Source organism: Phycodurus eques, chromosome 12, assembly GCF_024500275.1.
Source record: "Phycodurus eques isolate BA_2022a chromosome 12, UOR_Pequ_1.1, whole genome shotgun sequence".
Taxonomy (NCBI): Eukaryota; Metazoa; Chordata; class Actinopteri; order Syngnathiformes; family Syngnathidae; genus Phycodurus; species Phycodurus eques.
The window spans coordinates 23,109,197-23,126,956 of NC_084536.1; the positions used below are offsets into that span (position 1 = coordinate 23,109,197).

Here is a 17,760-nt window from a genome sequence, read left to right on the forward strand (position 1 = left end):
TATATATAACACCAAAATGTGTCTGTATATTTTTTATTTATATTCTGATTTTTCAAGCCCCCTCACCATTATTACGAAAGAAAATGGTCATATATTTTACCATATGCTAACACAGCTAAATATGGGTTACAGCATAAACGCTAATCAACAATCTATCAATTTCCCTAACAATTATCCATCTATCCATTTTCTGAGCCTGCTTATCATCACAAGGGTCACGAGAGTCCTGGAGCCTAACCCAGCTATCATCAGGCAGGAGGCGGGGTACACCCTGAACTGGTTGCCAGCCAATCGCAGGGCACATAGAAACAAACAACCATTCGCAGTCACAGTCACACCTACGGACAATTTAGAGTCTTCAATTAGCCTACCATGCATGTTTTTGGTCTGTGGGGGGAAACCGGAGTGCCCGGAGAAAACCCACGCAGGCACGGGGAGAACATGCAAACTCCACACAGGCGGGGCCGGGGATTGAACCCCGGACCTCAGAACTGTGAGGCAGACGCTCTAACCAGTCTTTCACCGTGCCGCCTCCCTCATGTGTGTACAATTACACTTACTTATCGATTTTTACATCTGTAGCAAGCTAACTAGCCGTGCCATGCTAATCAGTAGCAATGGGAGACAACATTCTAGAATAATCTTATCGATGTAACAGCAAAACGACTAATTAAACTAAAGTTGTATATATTTATGACTAATTAGACTATTTCCCATGCTCCTTCCTCCTTACAAAGTCAATAAAACACCCCTATCAAAAATGTACGTATGCTTATTAAGTGTTTGTCATAGCCCGAAGGCTAACCAAAAATATTTTTATAATTTGAACATTTCAGACAGTGTCTAGACTAGATTTTATCAACCGTGGAAAACTCGCAATTAGAAGCTAATCAATTCGATAACACCAAAATAAAGTGTGGCTAATTACTGCATGCTAATTAAGATAAAGGTGGAAGGCGAATCCACAGTCTATCAACTACTCATTGCTGACTCTTAATTTTCAGTTATTAGGTTTCTCCCTTATGGAACCATCTTCCAGATCTGGTCCGGATGGTGTACACAATCTCACTATTTTATGAGCAAACTTAAAACCTTGCTCTCTGATAAAGCGTGGGGTCATGGCTGGTTTATAGTCAGGTGACGGTGGTCATATTTCTGTGATATTGATGGTTCATTTTCGCCTTTCACAAGTAGTAGGAGCCTGTGTTGAACTATCACCCCTCCTCTTGACATACTGTCAAGACTCCAGGCGTAAAGTGCTTTGCGATAACTGCGAATTGGTGCTATAAAAATTTCGACTTGAATTAAATTGACTAGCTATGCTAAGATAATCGTTAGCGCCACGAGACATTCAGGCCCAGTCTGATGGGTCAAAAAGACAAGAAAATGATAAGGGTCCAAAGATCAGACAGCTGAAACATAAACATACTTTTTGTTGTAACCTGAGGCGTCACTCACGTGTCTTTTAAGTTTTCCATTCACCTTCACCTACATTTTCAAGTTTTGAGTTCATAGTCCCCATGCCATAAAGATATAAGGCTTGTTTTGCTCGACATGAGTATATTATAACTCACAAGACTCATTCAAACTACTTTGCCATATCAACAAAGCGTATTACCAACATTTGAACAACTCTGCCTCGTTGCTGTTATCATAAATAAAGAAAGGAAGCATGCAATAGATTATCATGCAATATGAAGCACCCCCGAGAATGCTTTTCCAGCTTATATTAGCACGTTCCCTTGTGGCATCGAGGGGCTAATAAATACATTTACTGGCACAATCCCAGGAATGCCACCGCTCCTTGATCAGAGATCCGTTTTCAGGGAATACTGGAAATGTGTGTTGGTTGCAGATTTGCCACTCCCATAAAAAAATTTCTGGGAGAAAGAAGATGTCCTCTCGTTGCCACATTCTTGACGAGCATCCAAGATCCAGGAGACGCTTGAGGACAGTTCAAATGAGTTAGCCAACTTCACACTAGCATGTGACAACATGATTATAAAGCCTGCTTCCTTTTCAAACCCTGTTACAAATTAATGACTTTGAAAATAATTTGTTTCCCAGCTAGTATTTACGTTTTTTCTAAAAAAATAATGCTGTTAAGGTCCACGAACTATATTCCCAGGCAAGATTCTCCTGAATGGGTTTTGAAATCCATCACACCTGTCAAGAGCACAGTGTGACCGCATTGTGTTCCGCTGGTCAGCTGGGCTAACATTCAAAACAAATTTTCCGAAAACACGAAATCAACCGCAGCACGCTGCCCAAGCACTTAGCACGTCTCACAGTTCTGGGTTTGAATCTTGTCTTCACAGTGGTTGCATATTTTCGCAGTGGTTTTTTTCCCCCAAATATTTCCGGCTTCCTCCCAAATGCTCAAAACATGCACGTTCGATTCATTTAAGAGTCTTATCCATAGGTGTGAATGTGAATGTTAACTTGTCTATAGCTACAGTATATGCCCTGCAATTAGCTGGCAACTATTCCAGGGTGTATCTCGCCTCTCGCAACAAAGTCAGCTGGGATAAGCTCCAGGACAAGAGCTGTAGACGGATTGATGGAATCAACACCTCATGTAAACAAACACACATACGAGACTCCCTTTTATCACAACAAGCGACAAGCAAACGTCAGCAAGCCAGTTATGCTAACCCGTACAGTCGACATCTTCGCTCTGTCTTATCAAAAAGCACAAAGGGACTGACTCAAATGCATGACATCAGTTCTGAGAAAAATGTAAATTGAAATTTGGTCATTGATCAGTGGATAACTACAAATGGAAATGGACCACAAACGGAATGTAGAAGCATATGAAACAAAACCCGGCAACAGTGACAACAAGCAACGTTTCTGATCAAGCAAGTGTACATTACACACGCAAAGATTTTTAACGTTAACCGATTTTTATCTCCACCGCCACACCAAAATTTTTCTCATGTCATTATTCAACGATGCCAACCTCGCCGACCTCAAACAATGCCTGGAACTGACTTTATGACCGTAAAATGTAGATGTTTTGGAACACAACACACACACACACATTTTTTCAATATAAACAAATAACCAAAGGATGTTTTTACGATCGCTCCTGAAAAATAATCTACATGATTCGGATGACTGAGACTCTTCAAAAGAGATTAGCAGTGTGTTTTATTGGGCTCTATTTGGCCAAGAAGCCCCTTTACAGGAGAGTCTTAGCATTATTGTACAGTGAGTTCATTATGATTTTATTTAATTAGATTTTATTATATTCATTATAGTCTTGCAAGGGGACATTCAACATACACTCTGCTGTATAGTTTGTTGCACACCACACAGAGAACCAGATTACATGCAGGCATGCAAGGAGAGATTCAGATTGAAAGAGCCGTGCAACCGGTGCTCAAGGGCGCCTCGGCAGTAGCCAGCAAGCAGACTAGAAATCTCCAAGTAGTTGCCATTTATATCGATAGCAGGACTCGAACCAGTAACTCTGCATGTCACCGTTGAGCAGCACGGTAGGGCAGTGGTTAGCACGGGCTGTCTGACACTTCTCAGGTTCTGGGTTCAAATCTCAGGTTTGGGCTTTCCTGTGAGGAGTTTCCTTGTTCTCTTTGTGCTTCCATTTGTTTTTCTGGCTACTCCAGGTTCCTCCCACATTCCAAACACATGCCTGTTAGGTTCAAAGGTTGTGGGTTATTCTAAATTGACCATAGGTGTGAATGTGAGTGAAAATAGTTGTTTGTTTTACATGCGATTGGCTGCCAGTCCAGGGTGTTCCCCCGCCTCTCGCCCAATGTCAGGTGGGATCGGCACCAGCTCACCTGTAACCCTAATGAGGACAAGCACTATAAGAACGTATGGATGGATGGATGTTACTGTGAACCCAGAATACTGTACACAGAAGAGACTGTGTACAGTTACATACGGTTCCCTAGAGGAGCTGGAGTTGTTGCTGGGTAACCTCACAGCCACAAAGACATCCCCACCAGATTAAAAATTGATGTCTGGATGAGAACATAATCTGATTGAGGAGTAAATCGCCATTTAAGTATTGATTCCAACTACAGCCTGCACCCTCAACTGGGTTCATTTCGTGTCCTGACGTGAAAAGGGTGACAAACTGAAAACAAAGAACGCGGCTTGTGGTTACCTGTGTATATTCTCCCTTTGACAGACATGAACCCAAACAGTAACACAATCTTAATCATGCATCTATCGATCTATCGATAAATCATTCCATTTGTTATGCAGCACGACATTAAGCAGTGCCTCAGAGCTTTTCAAGCGAATGATCAGCAGCCCTCGCGATGAAAACAATCCGAGTCAGTGGCTCTTCAGGCTAGGAAACAGGTCGCCTTGAGTTTAATTTGTGAATCGATAATCTCCACACTAATTTTTTTGTGTTTTTGCTTTTATTTGTGTTACTTCCGAAGTTTATACCCCTCGATGAAAAGCCCTGACTAATAAATTTACTGAAGTTGTTTGCAGCATTCGTTACAGAAGACGCTCCGTGTTTTTGGCCCATCCAAGATGAGACAATGAACAAAGCTTGGCCCTGAATGCCAGTAGTTTTCCACCAGGACAATATCATGGGGTTTCCTCTTGAGCGAGACACAGAGCGAGGGAGAGAGGGAGGGCGGAGGTTAAGACGTGTAGGAGAGGTGCTGTGCCGAGTGACAATATGAATAGAGTTAAAAATGAAAGTCAATCGAAACAAGATTTAATACTGCATGCGGGAATGCAAGCACACCGTTTCTTCCTGTGGGATCATAAACAGAAACGTAGCATTACAATAGGGCATTGTTTACGCTTGTATTTTTATTCTAGAATAGGCGCGCTGACCCTCTACATAACAATGTGACATACCTCCAGCAACATTTTCAGAAAAAATACAGCCCTCAAGTTCAAGTTCATGATATCAAGCTGGAATAGTTCTTTGTTTCTACACATTTTACCTAATTTACACACACACACACACACATATATATGTATGTACTGTATCTGCATCTTCAGTTGGAGATATTTACGTCATTTTGACTAGTCATAATTTAAGTGAGCCGGAATTCTAGAAAGTGGTACGTACTTGTCGTCCTTTACGTACTTCCTCAGAGAGGAATTAACGTTTTAAAAATCTACAATGTCATTTTTCCTAATTCAAAATGTATTTGATTTATCTGAAAAGGCCCATGTAGGTGAAAAGGACCATGAAGCTCCAGCTCACTTGCGACCTTTGTGAGGATAAGCAGTATAGTAAATGGAAAAATACTTTGTACCACCATTTTTGGGGGGGGGGGGCATAAGTTAGTATTTCAAGGCCACAAAGTAGCATTTTGTGTGCACGTTACATCTATGCTGTAGCCATAATTTTCTTTTTCCCCTATGTAAATTAAGACAGATTTGTGTAACTGTCGATAAGACTTTTGCACCTGTCAACAGGAATTTTGGCCACTCCAACTGTGTCAGGTTAGAAGGGGTCCTTCTCTAATATGGTTCTTCTCTAATGTTTTAGTTGTGTGTTTTGGGTCCTTATCCTGTTGGCCTGTGGCAGAGAGGAAGTTTTGTTGGGCAGCACACTTTGCTACAGAATGCCTCAAGAGTCTTGAGATTTCATTGTACACCGCACAGATTCGAGACACTGCGTCCCGGATGTGGCAAAGCAGCCCCAGAACAATAAGCGAGCCTCCTCTGTGTTTCACCGTACGTACATTGTAAAGTTGGCAAGTCTTGACACAGCACACAAGCAGAACTCATTAAGTGTGCAACGGTACTTGTAAATCAGATGGTGACTGTATTAATATCTGACTGGTGGATGAATACTGTACCTGTGCGTGGTACAGGGCTTTATGTGTTTTATCGATTGTTTCAATTATGTCTCACAGAATTTTTTATTTTTTTTTTAAAAGGAACACATCAAAGGTGGACCAGCATCTCAGAATGGAATGGATGGATTGTGTTCCACTGTTTATTCTTCTTTGAATCATTATTTTAAAGAATACCGACTTCGTCTAAACGTTTCAGTTGTCCTTCAACTGAGGTATTGTATACCTCTTTTAAAAAAGGATCCAAAACATTAGGTATGCTTACACAGTCTAATGAGAACAAATTCAAAAGCTATATAAACATAATAATGACTCCATTTTGATGAACACACGTAATAAGGTATTTGTTTAATGACGTTTAATATGGTGATTGTAGAATCATACTGAGTGGCGTTTCAAATGCTTTGCACAAACAAAATATTACCTCCCAAGACGTCGTATGGGACCTCATTGGTGTTGTTGTCATGTTGTTGATAACCCAATGATTTTAAGAATGATGCACCGTGCAACACATCATGTGGTCACAGTCACAATAACACAGGACAAGACTGCACACTTCCTCACTGTAAATGAGGAAGTGGAGGTTTTTTTTTGGGGGGGGGGGGGGGGGGGGGGGTTGTAATCATCTGCTGCTTATTTGCCTTAAACCTTGTCAGGAAAGGGGGTTGGGGAGGTTGTCAAATAAAAAAAATAAAATAATAATAAATTAAAAAACGTGTTCCTGAGTAAGTACATACTACATTGGGTTAACTTATTTCCATGAGAACTGGCGCAGTGAGTCACCATCTAAATAACAATACTGTACATACCATGCTGCTTCTTAGAATGTCAACTCACGACTGAAAAAGAAGAAATCCATGGTATCAAATGTAAAAACGCAGAAGTACGTAATCTATGAACGATAAGTGAGGTCATGAATGTGACTTCTCGGTTGGCTGCGTCCAGAGTAAAGAAGGCTGCAAGCAGCCAATCCTCTTCTGCATTTGAACAGATTAATAAAACCTCGCCAAGGCTTTATGTAATCCTTGTCAAAAGCAACAGAAACGCAACAACAACAAAATATATAGTTGGATGTCAGACACAGCAACAAAATGAGTTTATTACTCTCTTGTGAAAGACATCTCATATGGTTGGAATTAGAAGTCGTCCTTGGGTATCTTCAAACAGATGCTTGGACTTCTTGTGACTTTGCTGATGACCACACGAACCATAAAGTGACTTCTGAAGGGGATGTCTGTCTCTATATTTGCCTTGTTGTCATTTACTGGCGACCAGATGGAGCCTTTCGCCCAAAGTCATATTGGATCGGCTCCTGTTTCTGAACAGGACAAGAGGTATAGAAAACGGATGAGACCGACTTCTGTGGGGCTTTGATTTTATTGGCTTCGAGGAAATGTGCATTTAATTGCATTTTCTTAATAGTCTATTGCAGTGATTCTCCAAGTGTGGTACACATAGCCTGCGCAAGTATAATTCAGTTGTATTTAAATTTTTAGTACAATAATCAGTCCAGCATTGAATCTTTAAGAACTGTTCTTAAAACTTATGACAAGCTTTATTAAACTTGTGTGCAATACATTTAAATCGTTTTGAATTAGATTTGTTATTTTCCTATTTTTAGCGCAGGGCTAGTGTTTAAACTGTGCATGATGTTATAACGGGTTACAACAATATTAAGCAAACGTTTTAGGAATAAAGCCCGTTTTATTTTTGAGTCACCTCGGCCTAATACGCTACTGTATTTAAATGTTGGTGACACTTGGTGTAAAGAATTTGTGAACGAAGTTTTCTTGGGGGGGGGGGGGGGGTAAAATTGACCATCAATTAACTGTTTTACAGGATGGTATAATCTCTTTTTCATGCCAGAGTTGCCACAAATGTGATTAAGTGATCAATGACACATCGTCGACTATGTTTTTTGGTTTCCACAAAATTCTTTATTGAAAATTTCTTCAAACAAACTCCATAAAAATAATATTTCTTTCTCTAAAAAAAAATAAGAAAAAAAAAGTTTTAAAGCGCTTTCCCAAATAGTGATCATCACTATAATAATTAGTCACAATCAATCTTCCATCATTCATGCCTGACATTGATAAAACCATTAAACAACAATTTGGGAACAAAAATCATTGGACGCTGTTACACAATACGTTTTTTTTTTTTTTTTTTTTTTTTTCCCCTCTTTGTTGGTATCTATACAAACTCAATCCAACAGTGACCGTCTGTTTTAATTATTAATATGCCGCTAACTGAAAAGCTACGATACAACAAAGCTGATATATCAGATGGCTTTAATGACACAGCATAAAAGTTAGTGTTTAAAACCTTTTTTCATCTACGGTTTGACTTTTTTTTTTTTTTTTTTTTTTTTCTCCTCCCCCCTCCAGTCTAGAACTTCACATGAAGACACACTTGGTAAAGGTTGTAGAAATTTGCACTTGCAAAACAACAAATGATCATTTAACAATGCAGTGCATACAGGTGGACACAGTAGATACACTTGAGAATGTTATGTGATAGGAATAACCCAAAAAGCCATTTAAATAAAACGCAACAGATTCCACGCAGTTTTAGAACGTAACGTGATTATGCATAAAATATAGATTGATACAAAATCAATAGTATTGTTTTTTTCTTTTTGTTATGCTATAAGAGTGCATAAAAAGCTTTTTTGTTGGTTTTCAAACGGAACATCAAAAAACAACAGAAAACAAAAGATAACAACACACACGGCTATGTACCGCACTAAACAAGCGCTCAGATTTGTGCTTCTTAGCATTTTAATGTCACCAAAAGTGTTTAATAATCACCAGAGAGGCAAAGCTTTATACTATTAGATAATAAATGTCGTAATGGTCCCCCATATAGAAGAAGGCTTGATTAGGATTTATTTCATGAAATATGCTCAATGTAATGTCCAGGCCAAAAGATGATAAACAGACACACACTTTTACTAAATTTGAATCTAAGCAGCATTAGCTTTAGAAGACAACCTTCGTGGTCAACAATCTTAAATAAACTCTTACCACAAAACACATGAACGCTACAGTAGCAACTAAACTTACAGTCACCGTCAACAAGAAAGAAAAATGAATCACAGAACTTGTTTGTTACAACACAAAAAAGAAGATTAGTGCATATGTCAAATAAGGCCAGTATTAAAATTTACTTAGAGTAAAACGATCCTCAATATCCAAGTAGATATTCAGAGTGCTGGAATAACAAGCGCTGTACAAAATAGACAAGTGCTGGATAAGCTTCACAAAGTCTTAAAAAGGAGTACATTTTTTGGTGGGGAAGCTTCAATCATTCCAAAAAAATGATTAGAATAAGCTTACATCCCGGTTAGAGAGCTACAAAAAAAACAACTGTAAATATTACAGACAGAGCTTCTCGAAGCTTCATAAATTCATCTGTTTGTAACAGGCCGCCTGCGAGGTCTACGTCCACCTTGGTAACCCCCCCCCCCCCCCCCCAACCAGTCAGTACCAGTTATTTGATTGCATGAGTTGACTACAGCGAGAAAATGACAAACATGAAGATGCCCACGGAGCAGACAAAAAGCAGGCCAAGGTTGAGGAGGAGTTTGACTCGCGGGGACTCGTGCAGCATCTCCGCGATCAACCTCGCGTTCTCCTGGGGCGTTCTTGGTTGAGCGTCCTGAGACGGCTCCTTGAAGCCACAAAACCAGTCCATAACGTAAATGCACCGGCTGGCCTCGTGGCGTTCTCCCTCATCCAGTTTGCCGAATCTGTCCGCGGGGGTGGTTGCGGGGGACGCCTCTGCGCTGGGAGTGGCCGGGTCGTGGTCCGTGGATGGAACCAGGAGTTTAATATCGGCACCGTCCAGACACATCTCCTTCCTGACATCTGGGGGCAAACCTTTGTGCAAGGTCGCCTCGCCGATGCAGTGGCTCTTCTCAGTCAGCCTGTACATTTGCTCTCTGTCTTTTTTGTTCTCGGGCAACTTTTCTACATGGCGGAGTCCCCACACTGTCGTGGTGCGAATCTGATCCTCGTCAGGCGGAGATGTGAGTAGACTGACCACCACAGCCACAAGGCCTGAAATCCAGAACAGACCAGTTGCCACATACATGTAGTGGACGTGGGCGATGAAAGCAGGTCGGGTGTCCGGCTGGTCGCAGCGAGGCTGGCGGTAGATAAAAGCCAGGACCAGTCGGATGGTACCCAGAATGAAACCGGTCATGCCTCCCCAGAACGCCCCTTTCTCACTGCACCGCTTCCAGAACACGCCGAGCAGGAAGAGGGCGGCGATGGGGGGGGTGAGGTAGCCAGCCACCTCCTGGATGTAAAGATAGGTCTGTCCACCTTGCATCTCGATGATGACTGGAACCCAGGCGATACTGACGGCCACCATGAGCACCACGAACAGACGACCCACAATGAGCAGCTCGCGCTGAGACGCCTTCTTTCGAAATGTTTGGTAGATGTCCAAGGTGAAGATGGTACTCGCACTGTTGAAGATGGAGTCGAGATCGCTCATCAGGGCGGCGATCATGACCGCCATCATCAGACCGCGGAGTCCCACGGGCATCACGGCCATGACCAGACGAGGATACGCGATGTTGGAGCAGCCCGCCTGAGAGCCGCACACGGCCATGCAGTGCTCAGGCCCGATGCAGGCGATGTCGTCTGCGAACAAGATGCGGGAGATCATACCCGGGATGACGATTATAAACATGGGAAGGATCTTAAGGATTCCTGCCATGAGTGTTGAGCACTTAGCGTGAGCAATGTTTTTTGCTGCCAGAACTCTCTGAACTATGACCTGGTCGGCACACCAGTACCAAATGGAGGCGGTGGTTTGGCCTAGAATAAAGCCCGGCCATGGAATGTCTTCATCCAAAGGTCCATGGAGGATGCGAAGGGAGTTGGGTTTGGGATGGATGGGACAGGAGGCAGAATAGGAATAGTTCCCAGTAGCCATTATGGCAGTAACATTGGGGACAGCTTCCATGTACTTAGTTCTGACACCTTCTAGCCCACCCACTTTAACAAGACTGATGATGGTTAATGTTAAGGCTCCACCAATCATCAACACAGCCTGAAGGGCATCAGTGTACAGAACAGCTACCAGCCCACCGGTGATGGTGAGTAGGGCGGTCATGCTAATGAGCAGGACTATAGACAGGTAAAGGTTCCACCCGAGGGACTCCTGGATGAAGAGAGCGCCTGCGTACAAGTCCACAGACAGCCTGGTGAAAATGTAGAGGAGCACAGACAGGAAAGCAAAGTAGACCTTGAGCCGGTTGCCACCATACCGTTTAGACAGGTACTCGGGCATGGTGAACACTCCTGAATGGATGTAAACGGGAATGAACACCCAGCCGAGCAGCTGCAGTAGCAGAACAGCGTTGAATTCCCATGCTCCCACAGCAAAGCCGCTCGCCGCTCCCGACCCGGCCAGACCGATGAAATGTTCGCTGCCAATATTACTCACGAAGAGCGAGGCGCCGATCACGATCCACGTCATGGAGCGTCCGGCCAGGAAGTAACCGCTCACAGTGCTGCGGTTGGATTTCCACATGGCAAAAAACCCGATGACGAGTACCAGGACGAAGTAGAGTGCAACCACAGCGACATCAGGCGCTTCCATTCCAGGACTCATTTTTACAGATTACTTGAAAATAAAAAGTTCTTGCCCAAACTAGAAACGGCGTCAGCTATTTAAAACACACACACACACACACAGACAAACTGTAGAAATGCCCTGCTTTGGTTTGCTGTCTGGATGGAAGCTGTAGTATCCACTGTCAGGTCTAATTCGCTAGCTGTGCTTTGGATGGGGTTATCCACCAGCACTCAGGTTGTTCTACTTTTAAAGGATGCTGTGGGGCCTCTGGTCTAGAAAACTCTATAGAGTTTTTGTTCCTGCAAGACAGCAAAGGCAAAGAGAAACACCTCATTAGAGATTTTATTTAAGCGGGAAAGGTTCTGGACACAAAGTTTACAAGACAAACATAAAATAAGCTTCAGCATATTATCTTTCAAAACCATAGAGAACATATGGCAACCAATAACATGGCATTACAGTATACACATTTTCTCAAAAGTGGTGCAAAGTTGCGAGCTGAACACAGGATTAATGTTTAAACTGGTATAGCTTTCCAGTTTAATCTCTTTGGGGGGGGGGAAACTATCAAATTAAGCAGGGCCACTGTAAACACTTAAAGCTGAATAACATTATAAAAGCGATCAAGGAGTAAAAACAGGAACGCAAACATGCAGCCAAGAACTGGGCGATTCTTGAATGAGTTAATATGAGGTTTAACTTGCATGCTGAAAAATCTCTAAATTCATCAGTTACAAGTATGCCTGCATGTAATGTTAAAAGAGATGAACCTTCAACAAAATCTTTGTCAAAGGTTATGAATAAAATCGGCGGTAAATTACATGACATTTATTTTTCTCGTCACAACAGAAGGGGCTCTGTTCCTGACACATTCTAATCTAGTTGTAAACTTTAGTTATCGTATTGTTTGCTGCCGAGTATACCCTGCAGGGTTAAACATTTAAATTCTTTTGAAAAAGAGATCGCTGTGACATTATCGAAATGGCACACGTGCCTTAGAGCAAAGTCATAGCCGGCTTGTGAATCTGAGGGCTTCTGTCCATGAGCGCACCTGACCTATGATCTGTGTGTAATGTAAAGTGTGCCCATGTCATTTCAAAGTCTGTAAATTGAAGTTTTGCACAGAAATAGTAGTAACGAGGCTATTCTTTTTGGTTCCCTTGAAAGAATTCAATGTTTTTCTATTGACACGTTTTCATTTAGACCACAAATTACAGAGGCATGTTGGTTCTGGACTTTTATTGGATTTCATTTATTTATTTTGTTTACTTGAATTAGTAGGAAATAGAAATAGATCTTCCTGTACTTATGCTTACTTGAATAGGCTTTTTTGGTATGAATAAACTAATTTTTGATTACACTATTGACCTATAGATGCCCTTTCAATCTGAAACTTTGTAAGAGTTTAGTTTTTTACCAAAACAGCCTGACAACTTTAGGCAACATTGCAAGTGTTTAACTTCTGGGGGTTATAGTTTTGTATAAATGAATGTTTAAGAGCACTGACAAACAGAAACATGCCCACTCTAAAAATTTTATTCTTAGTGTGGTATGTGTACCACGAGTGGTACACGGACTCCCTCTCGTGGAATGCGAAAGAATCACTGCTTAAATATAGTTCAGTTGTATTTAACTTTTAAGTTCAATACATTTGCATTTAATCTTTAGGGATTGTCTGTTTTAAAACATTTAAAGATAAGATTTTTTAACTTTTGTGAGATACATTTTATTCATTTGATTCATTCACCCATTAAGTATTTTATTAATTTATGTTTTTACTTTCTTAAATTTAAGAGCAGTGTTTTAATATTCAAACTGTGCATACTGTTACAGTAGCCTACAATAATATCTAATATACTTTTTAAGAATAAAACTTTTCCGTCTCGTTTTTGATGAACACTTAGGCCTACTACAAATATATTTGACTTGACGAGAGCTATGTTGGTCGTGATGGTGGCACTTGGAAAGCCAAGCATTATTATTTTTTTAGGTGGTACTTGGTGTAAAGTTTGAGAACCACTGTTTTCGAGTACTGACCTGTCCACTTTATATTAATAAAAAAAAAAAAAACAGTAGCATGTGTATGAAAATGAAGGCACTTTAATTAGTTAGGCGGCTAAAAATATGCTTTCTAAGGTATTTGTTTGGTTAAAAAAAGGTTTTATACCGATGCCTGAATTCCAGAAGCCTGTTCTCTGTGAAATTACTGGGACATACACTTGAATTTGTAGAAATCAGACAATTTGTGGCTTCCAAGAGAAAGCTTTTATGTATTAACAAATTAATTTGCATTTACACTACAGACTATTGACTTCCAGAGAGGCGTTCTATCTGGAATTCAGTAGGATATGATTTTTTTTTAAATCATGCATTTGAATTAACATGAGGTAACGTGCTGAGGCTTCCTTGAAAGAGCTGGTGAGTGTTCATATTTAGACCACTAAAAGCCCAATATTTCTGAAATTTAGTATGACTTTGAACAAAAATTATATATATATATATATATATATATACACACACACACACACACACACACACATACATACTCTTGATTTGTTTTTTTTTTTACCTGGAAATATCTTATGTTAGTAAAATTTTGTACAAGTTACAGAAGCCTGTTGTTTTGGGAATTCAGTAGAATTTCATTTGAAATATCATGCACTGAGGCATTTTTACTTGCGTTCTTCAAGAGAGCTGAATGTTTTTGAATACCTGAAAGTTTTGAAAACATTGTGCCACCTCAAAATCATGTACACATGTAGGGATTGTGAGGCAAAATGTATGTTTAGTTTGCTGTGTCTGTGAAAATAGTCCAGCTTGCACAAGTTTGGACAGTTACCTACAAAATTATCTTTGGCACTAACCACAAGACAACAACTGACTGTGGCTTGAGTTCAGCTGACGAATCAATTAGTATTGCCCTTATCGTTTCGCAACAGGATGCACAAAGTCAGGTATATCCGACAACTAACTCCCTGCAAGAGTGATGAAACTGGAGCCGGGTCAGGTGTTACTGTTCTTATTGTTTTTCTGCTGCAGTAAGACACTAAAACCAGTGTGCACAAAGATGACAGAAGTCGATTAACTCAGCCCTGAGGGTTACAACTACTGCTACAACAATACATTTGCCCAGACTTTATTCTCTAATGACAGTGTGACTCTTCTCCCCCCTGCCCCACCCTCACCACCACCACCACCACAATCGCTGGCTACCTGTATAATAAAGCTGACGAATGCAGAACGCCTTGCAAGGTTGCAAGGCAACTGGAATGGAACAATGCGCCTTTAATACACTGCGCGAAGTGACTGACTGACTTAATAATGTGTACAAAGCTCTCCTATTAGAACTGTAAGAGGGCTTTACAAACATTTTAAACTCTAAATTGGAAATTTGGTTACTAAAATGGATTGTGTATTACCATAACATGCACATACAGTACATTGACCAGCCACAAGATAAAGAGCTCCAATACAAGAACTGTCTCAAATATTCTTGGTAATAATGTTTCGTTTTGATTGATATTGTCAGAAGTAGAACTGTATTAACAATGTTTATTATTGTAGTGCCAGCAACCCTAGTGAGGAAAAGCAGTACAGAAAATGGATGGCTATTATTGTGGTTGTTAGTTTGAACTACTAATGCTACAACTATGCTGTGGCTGCTCATTCACATTTACATCCATATACATGCCTTTTCTATAGTGCTTGTCTACATTAGGGTCGCGACTGGGCTGGAGCCTATCCCAGCCGACTTTGGGGCGAGAGGCAGGCACATACCGGACTGGTCGCCGGCCAACCACAGGGGACATGCATACAAACGACCACTCACACCCATGGTCAATTTAGTTTTCAATGAGCTTAACATTCGGAAGAAAAAAAAAAAAAAAAAAAGTGATGAGGAATAATTTTTTGGGCGACACTCTTACCCAACAAAAAAAAGTTACTCATGACCTATTTTGGCTCCAGGCCCCCTAGGTTGGTAACCTCTGCAGTAGAAGGGGAGAAATTTCTAGAAGCCACATGCATCTATACATTAAAGGCATTTTTTTCAGTCATATACACATTTCTAGAACGGTCATTCATGTCTATGCATTTTGAAAGTCATAATTTTTTATCTTTCATACAAGAGGAGAAAAGTGGGCTTCACAGATCGCAGCTGAGATTCAAATGCAGAAACTCAAGAATCTGAGGCAGACGTGCAAAACACGAATACACCAAACTGCCTAGGCAGCAAATCAATCAAAATGAGCGATGAATAAAAAGCCTTGTTGGTGAAATTATTACTCTGACCCAATAAAATGTGACCCGCAACCCATTTTTCCTCCAGGTCCCCACAAGTTGGGAACCTGCGCAGTAGAATGTGAGAAAGTTCCAAAACCCAGAACTGAGAGGCCGACATGCTAACCACGAATCTGTCAGGCTGCCTACTGCAACAAATTAATCAATATTATGACAAAAAGTGACTCCTGACCCATTTTGGCGACAGGCCCCTAGTTATGAACCTGTATAGTAGAAAGCTAGAAATTTCTAGCAGGTCTCCATATTAAAGACTTTTTTTTTTTCCCAGCAACTTCATTAGAAGACCCTTAAAACTATGAGGTGGATGTGCTAGCCACTAGACCACCATGATGCCTAGAGCAACAACTCGTAATGATGATTGAAGACTTTTTTTTTTGGGGTGGGGGGGGGGGGGGGGGGGGGGGATTTTCAACTATTATGAACCAAAAAAAAGTGAGTCGCGATCCAACTTGGCTCTAAAAGTTGGACACCTGTGTAGGAGACGGTGAGAAATTTCCCAAACAGTCACTTGACACAACACATTATAGGTATTTTTTTTTTAAAGTCATAGCCGAGATGTGAACGCAGATCCTTACAACTGTGAAGCACAGGTGCTTACCACGAGTACACTATGCGTCTATGGCAATGAATGAATGAAAATTAGTATGTGGGAATAGGCTTTTTTTTTGTGAGTGTGAAATTATGACTGAATTTATAAAAAGTGACTCGCGTGGCATTTTATCTCTGGGTCGCTAACGTTGGCAACCTGCGTAGTAGTAGGTGAGAAATTTCTACAACAGTCACTCGTGTGGCATCTCCTGCTGCGCATCTCACGAGTATGCGTATATGAAAAGGTACGTATGAAAGCCTCCCCATCCCCCCCTCCCCAATCTAATACATTTTTATTTTGGGTTATATGAAATGAAGAATGAAAAGTCACGACTTTTGGACGTTTAACAAGCAAGACACGCGAAGGCACCTCGAAACAGGAAACGACAGCTTTACATTACGAGCGAATTTAATATTTATATAATTTTAAAAACACTTTTTAAAATTAAAAAAAAAACAATAATATTAATCTTAAATATATGCATAGATATTCACGTGGAAGTAAGTAGTGGTCAGGCTGAAATTGATGAGCACAACTGCATGTACCTTTTAAGCTAGCGTCAGGATGCTAAAGAGGCGACAGCAACACGCACACACCCCCCCGAGAAGAGGTGAGCAGGATAAGCAAGTCAACGCCAAGAAGAAAAACAAGAAGCCCAGCTCGTCTCGTCGCTTCTCCCCGTCAGAAGTGGTCCCCCTCTCTTGGGTGTGAAGCTTTGTTTGAATGACGGGTTTGTCTTGGACTAGTCGATTCCTCGCCGCCTCTCCTCCTTATAGCGAGCGGACCTATTTCAAACGCCACGCCCCACACGTGTGGCTCACCCGTGACGCGTCGGGCTGTAAACATCAAAAAAGGAAACAAACATTTGTTTAAAAAATAATAATAATAATTAATATATATATATATAAATATATATATATATATAATTATATATATATATAATATATATATAATAATCTATATATATATTATTTCAACACTTGTTTTTAGATCAACTTGACAAGTGCATTTTCTATCCAAGAATGCAACATCTCTTTTTTTGTTTTCTCTAAAAAACAGAAGTGAGCACAAAAATGGGTGTACAACGAATTTCATTAAAAATAAAGCCAATATTAAATAATATAGCCCCACCGCTATCTTTTCTGCGACTTTTCGTCAAATAAATTGATATGATCGAATCATGGAACATACTCCAACTCCCCATGCAACTGATTAGAGAATTTGTAATCTGATTAGGAGGAGGTGTGTAACCTAGGATCAAGGCTGGAGAACATTCTGGATATTTTTTTTTTTTAATATTTCACAGAATATAAAATGTTCATGACCCAAATTTAAGGATAATTTCCTGCAGCAGAGGCAAACGATCCTAACCCTAAACACTAAACCGTTGGGCTTAGTGGTTAGAATATCTGCCACGCAGTTCTGAGAGTCAGCGTTCGAATCTGCCTTTCCCTGTGTGGCGTTCGCATGTTCCCC

The 17,760-nt window shown here is 40.8% G+C and overlaps 3 protein-coding genes across 6 annotated transcripts in view; all 3 read right to left on the bottom strand.

Annotated features, from left to right (window-relative positions):
- The window catches only part of LOC133410446 (calsequestrin-2-like), a 33,679-nt gene extending 16,767 nt beyond the window's left edge, over positions 1 to 16,912 (bottom strand). Inside the window, exon 1 of one of the 4 annotated variants that reach the window (XM_061691631.1) lies at positions 16,830 to 16,912. The gene's annotated coding sequence lies outside the window, so the exon portion shown is untranslated. Of the gene's footprint in view, positions 1 to 3,733; positions 3,812 to 11,085; positions 11,105 to 11,264; positions 11,347 to 16,829 lie in introns of those variants that run through there. The other 3 variants (XM_061691632.1, XM_061691634.1, XM_061691633.1) reach the window with 3 other exon arrangements.
- Positions 7,719 to 16,919, bottom strand: slc5a3b (solute carrier family 5 member 3b). Its single transcript, XM_061691628.1, has 2 exons — positions 16,830 to 16,919; positions 7,719 to 11,695 (listed from the first exon to the last, which is right to left on the bottom strand). The coding sequence occupies exon 2, from the start codon at positions 11,430 to 11,432 to the stop codon at positions 9,318 to 9,320; it is 2,115 nt and encodes a 704-aa protein (XP_061547612.1). The 5' UTR covers positions 11,433 to 11,695; positions 16,830 to 16,919; the 3' UTR covers positions 7,719 to 9,317.
- morc3a (MORC family CW-type zinc finger 3a) overlaps positions 13,926 to 17,760 on the bottom strand; it is a 38,753-nt gene continuing 34,918 nt past the window's right edge. Inside the window, exon 18 of the mRNA XM_061691627.1 lies at positions 13,926 to 17,120. Coding sequence (XP_061547611.1) covers positions 17,070 to 17,120 — 51 coding nt within the window. The 3' untranslated portion in view covers positions 13,926 to 17,069. The remainder of the gene's footprint in view (positions 17,121 to 17,760) is intronic.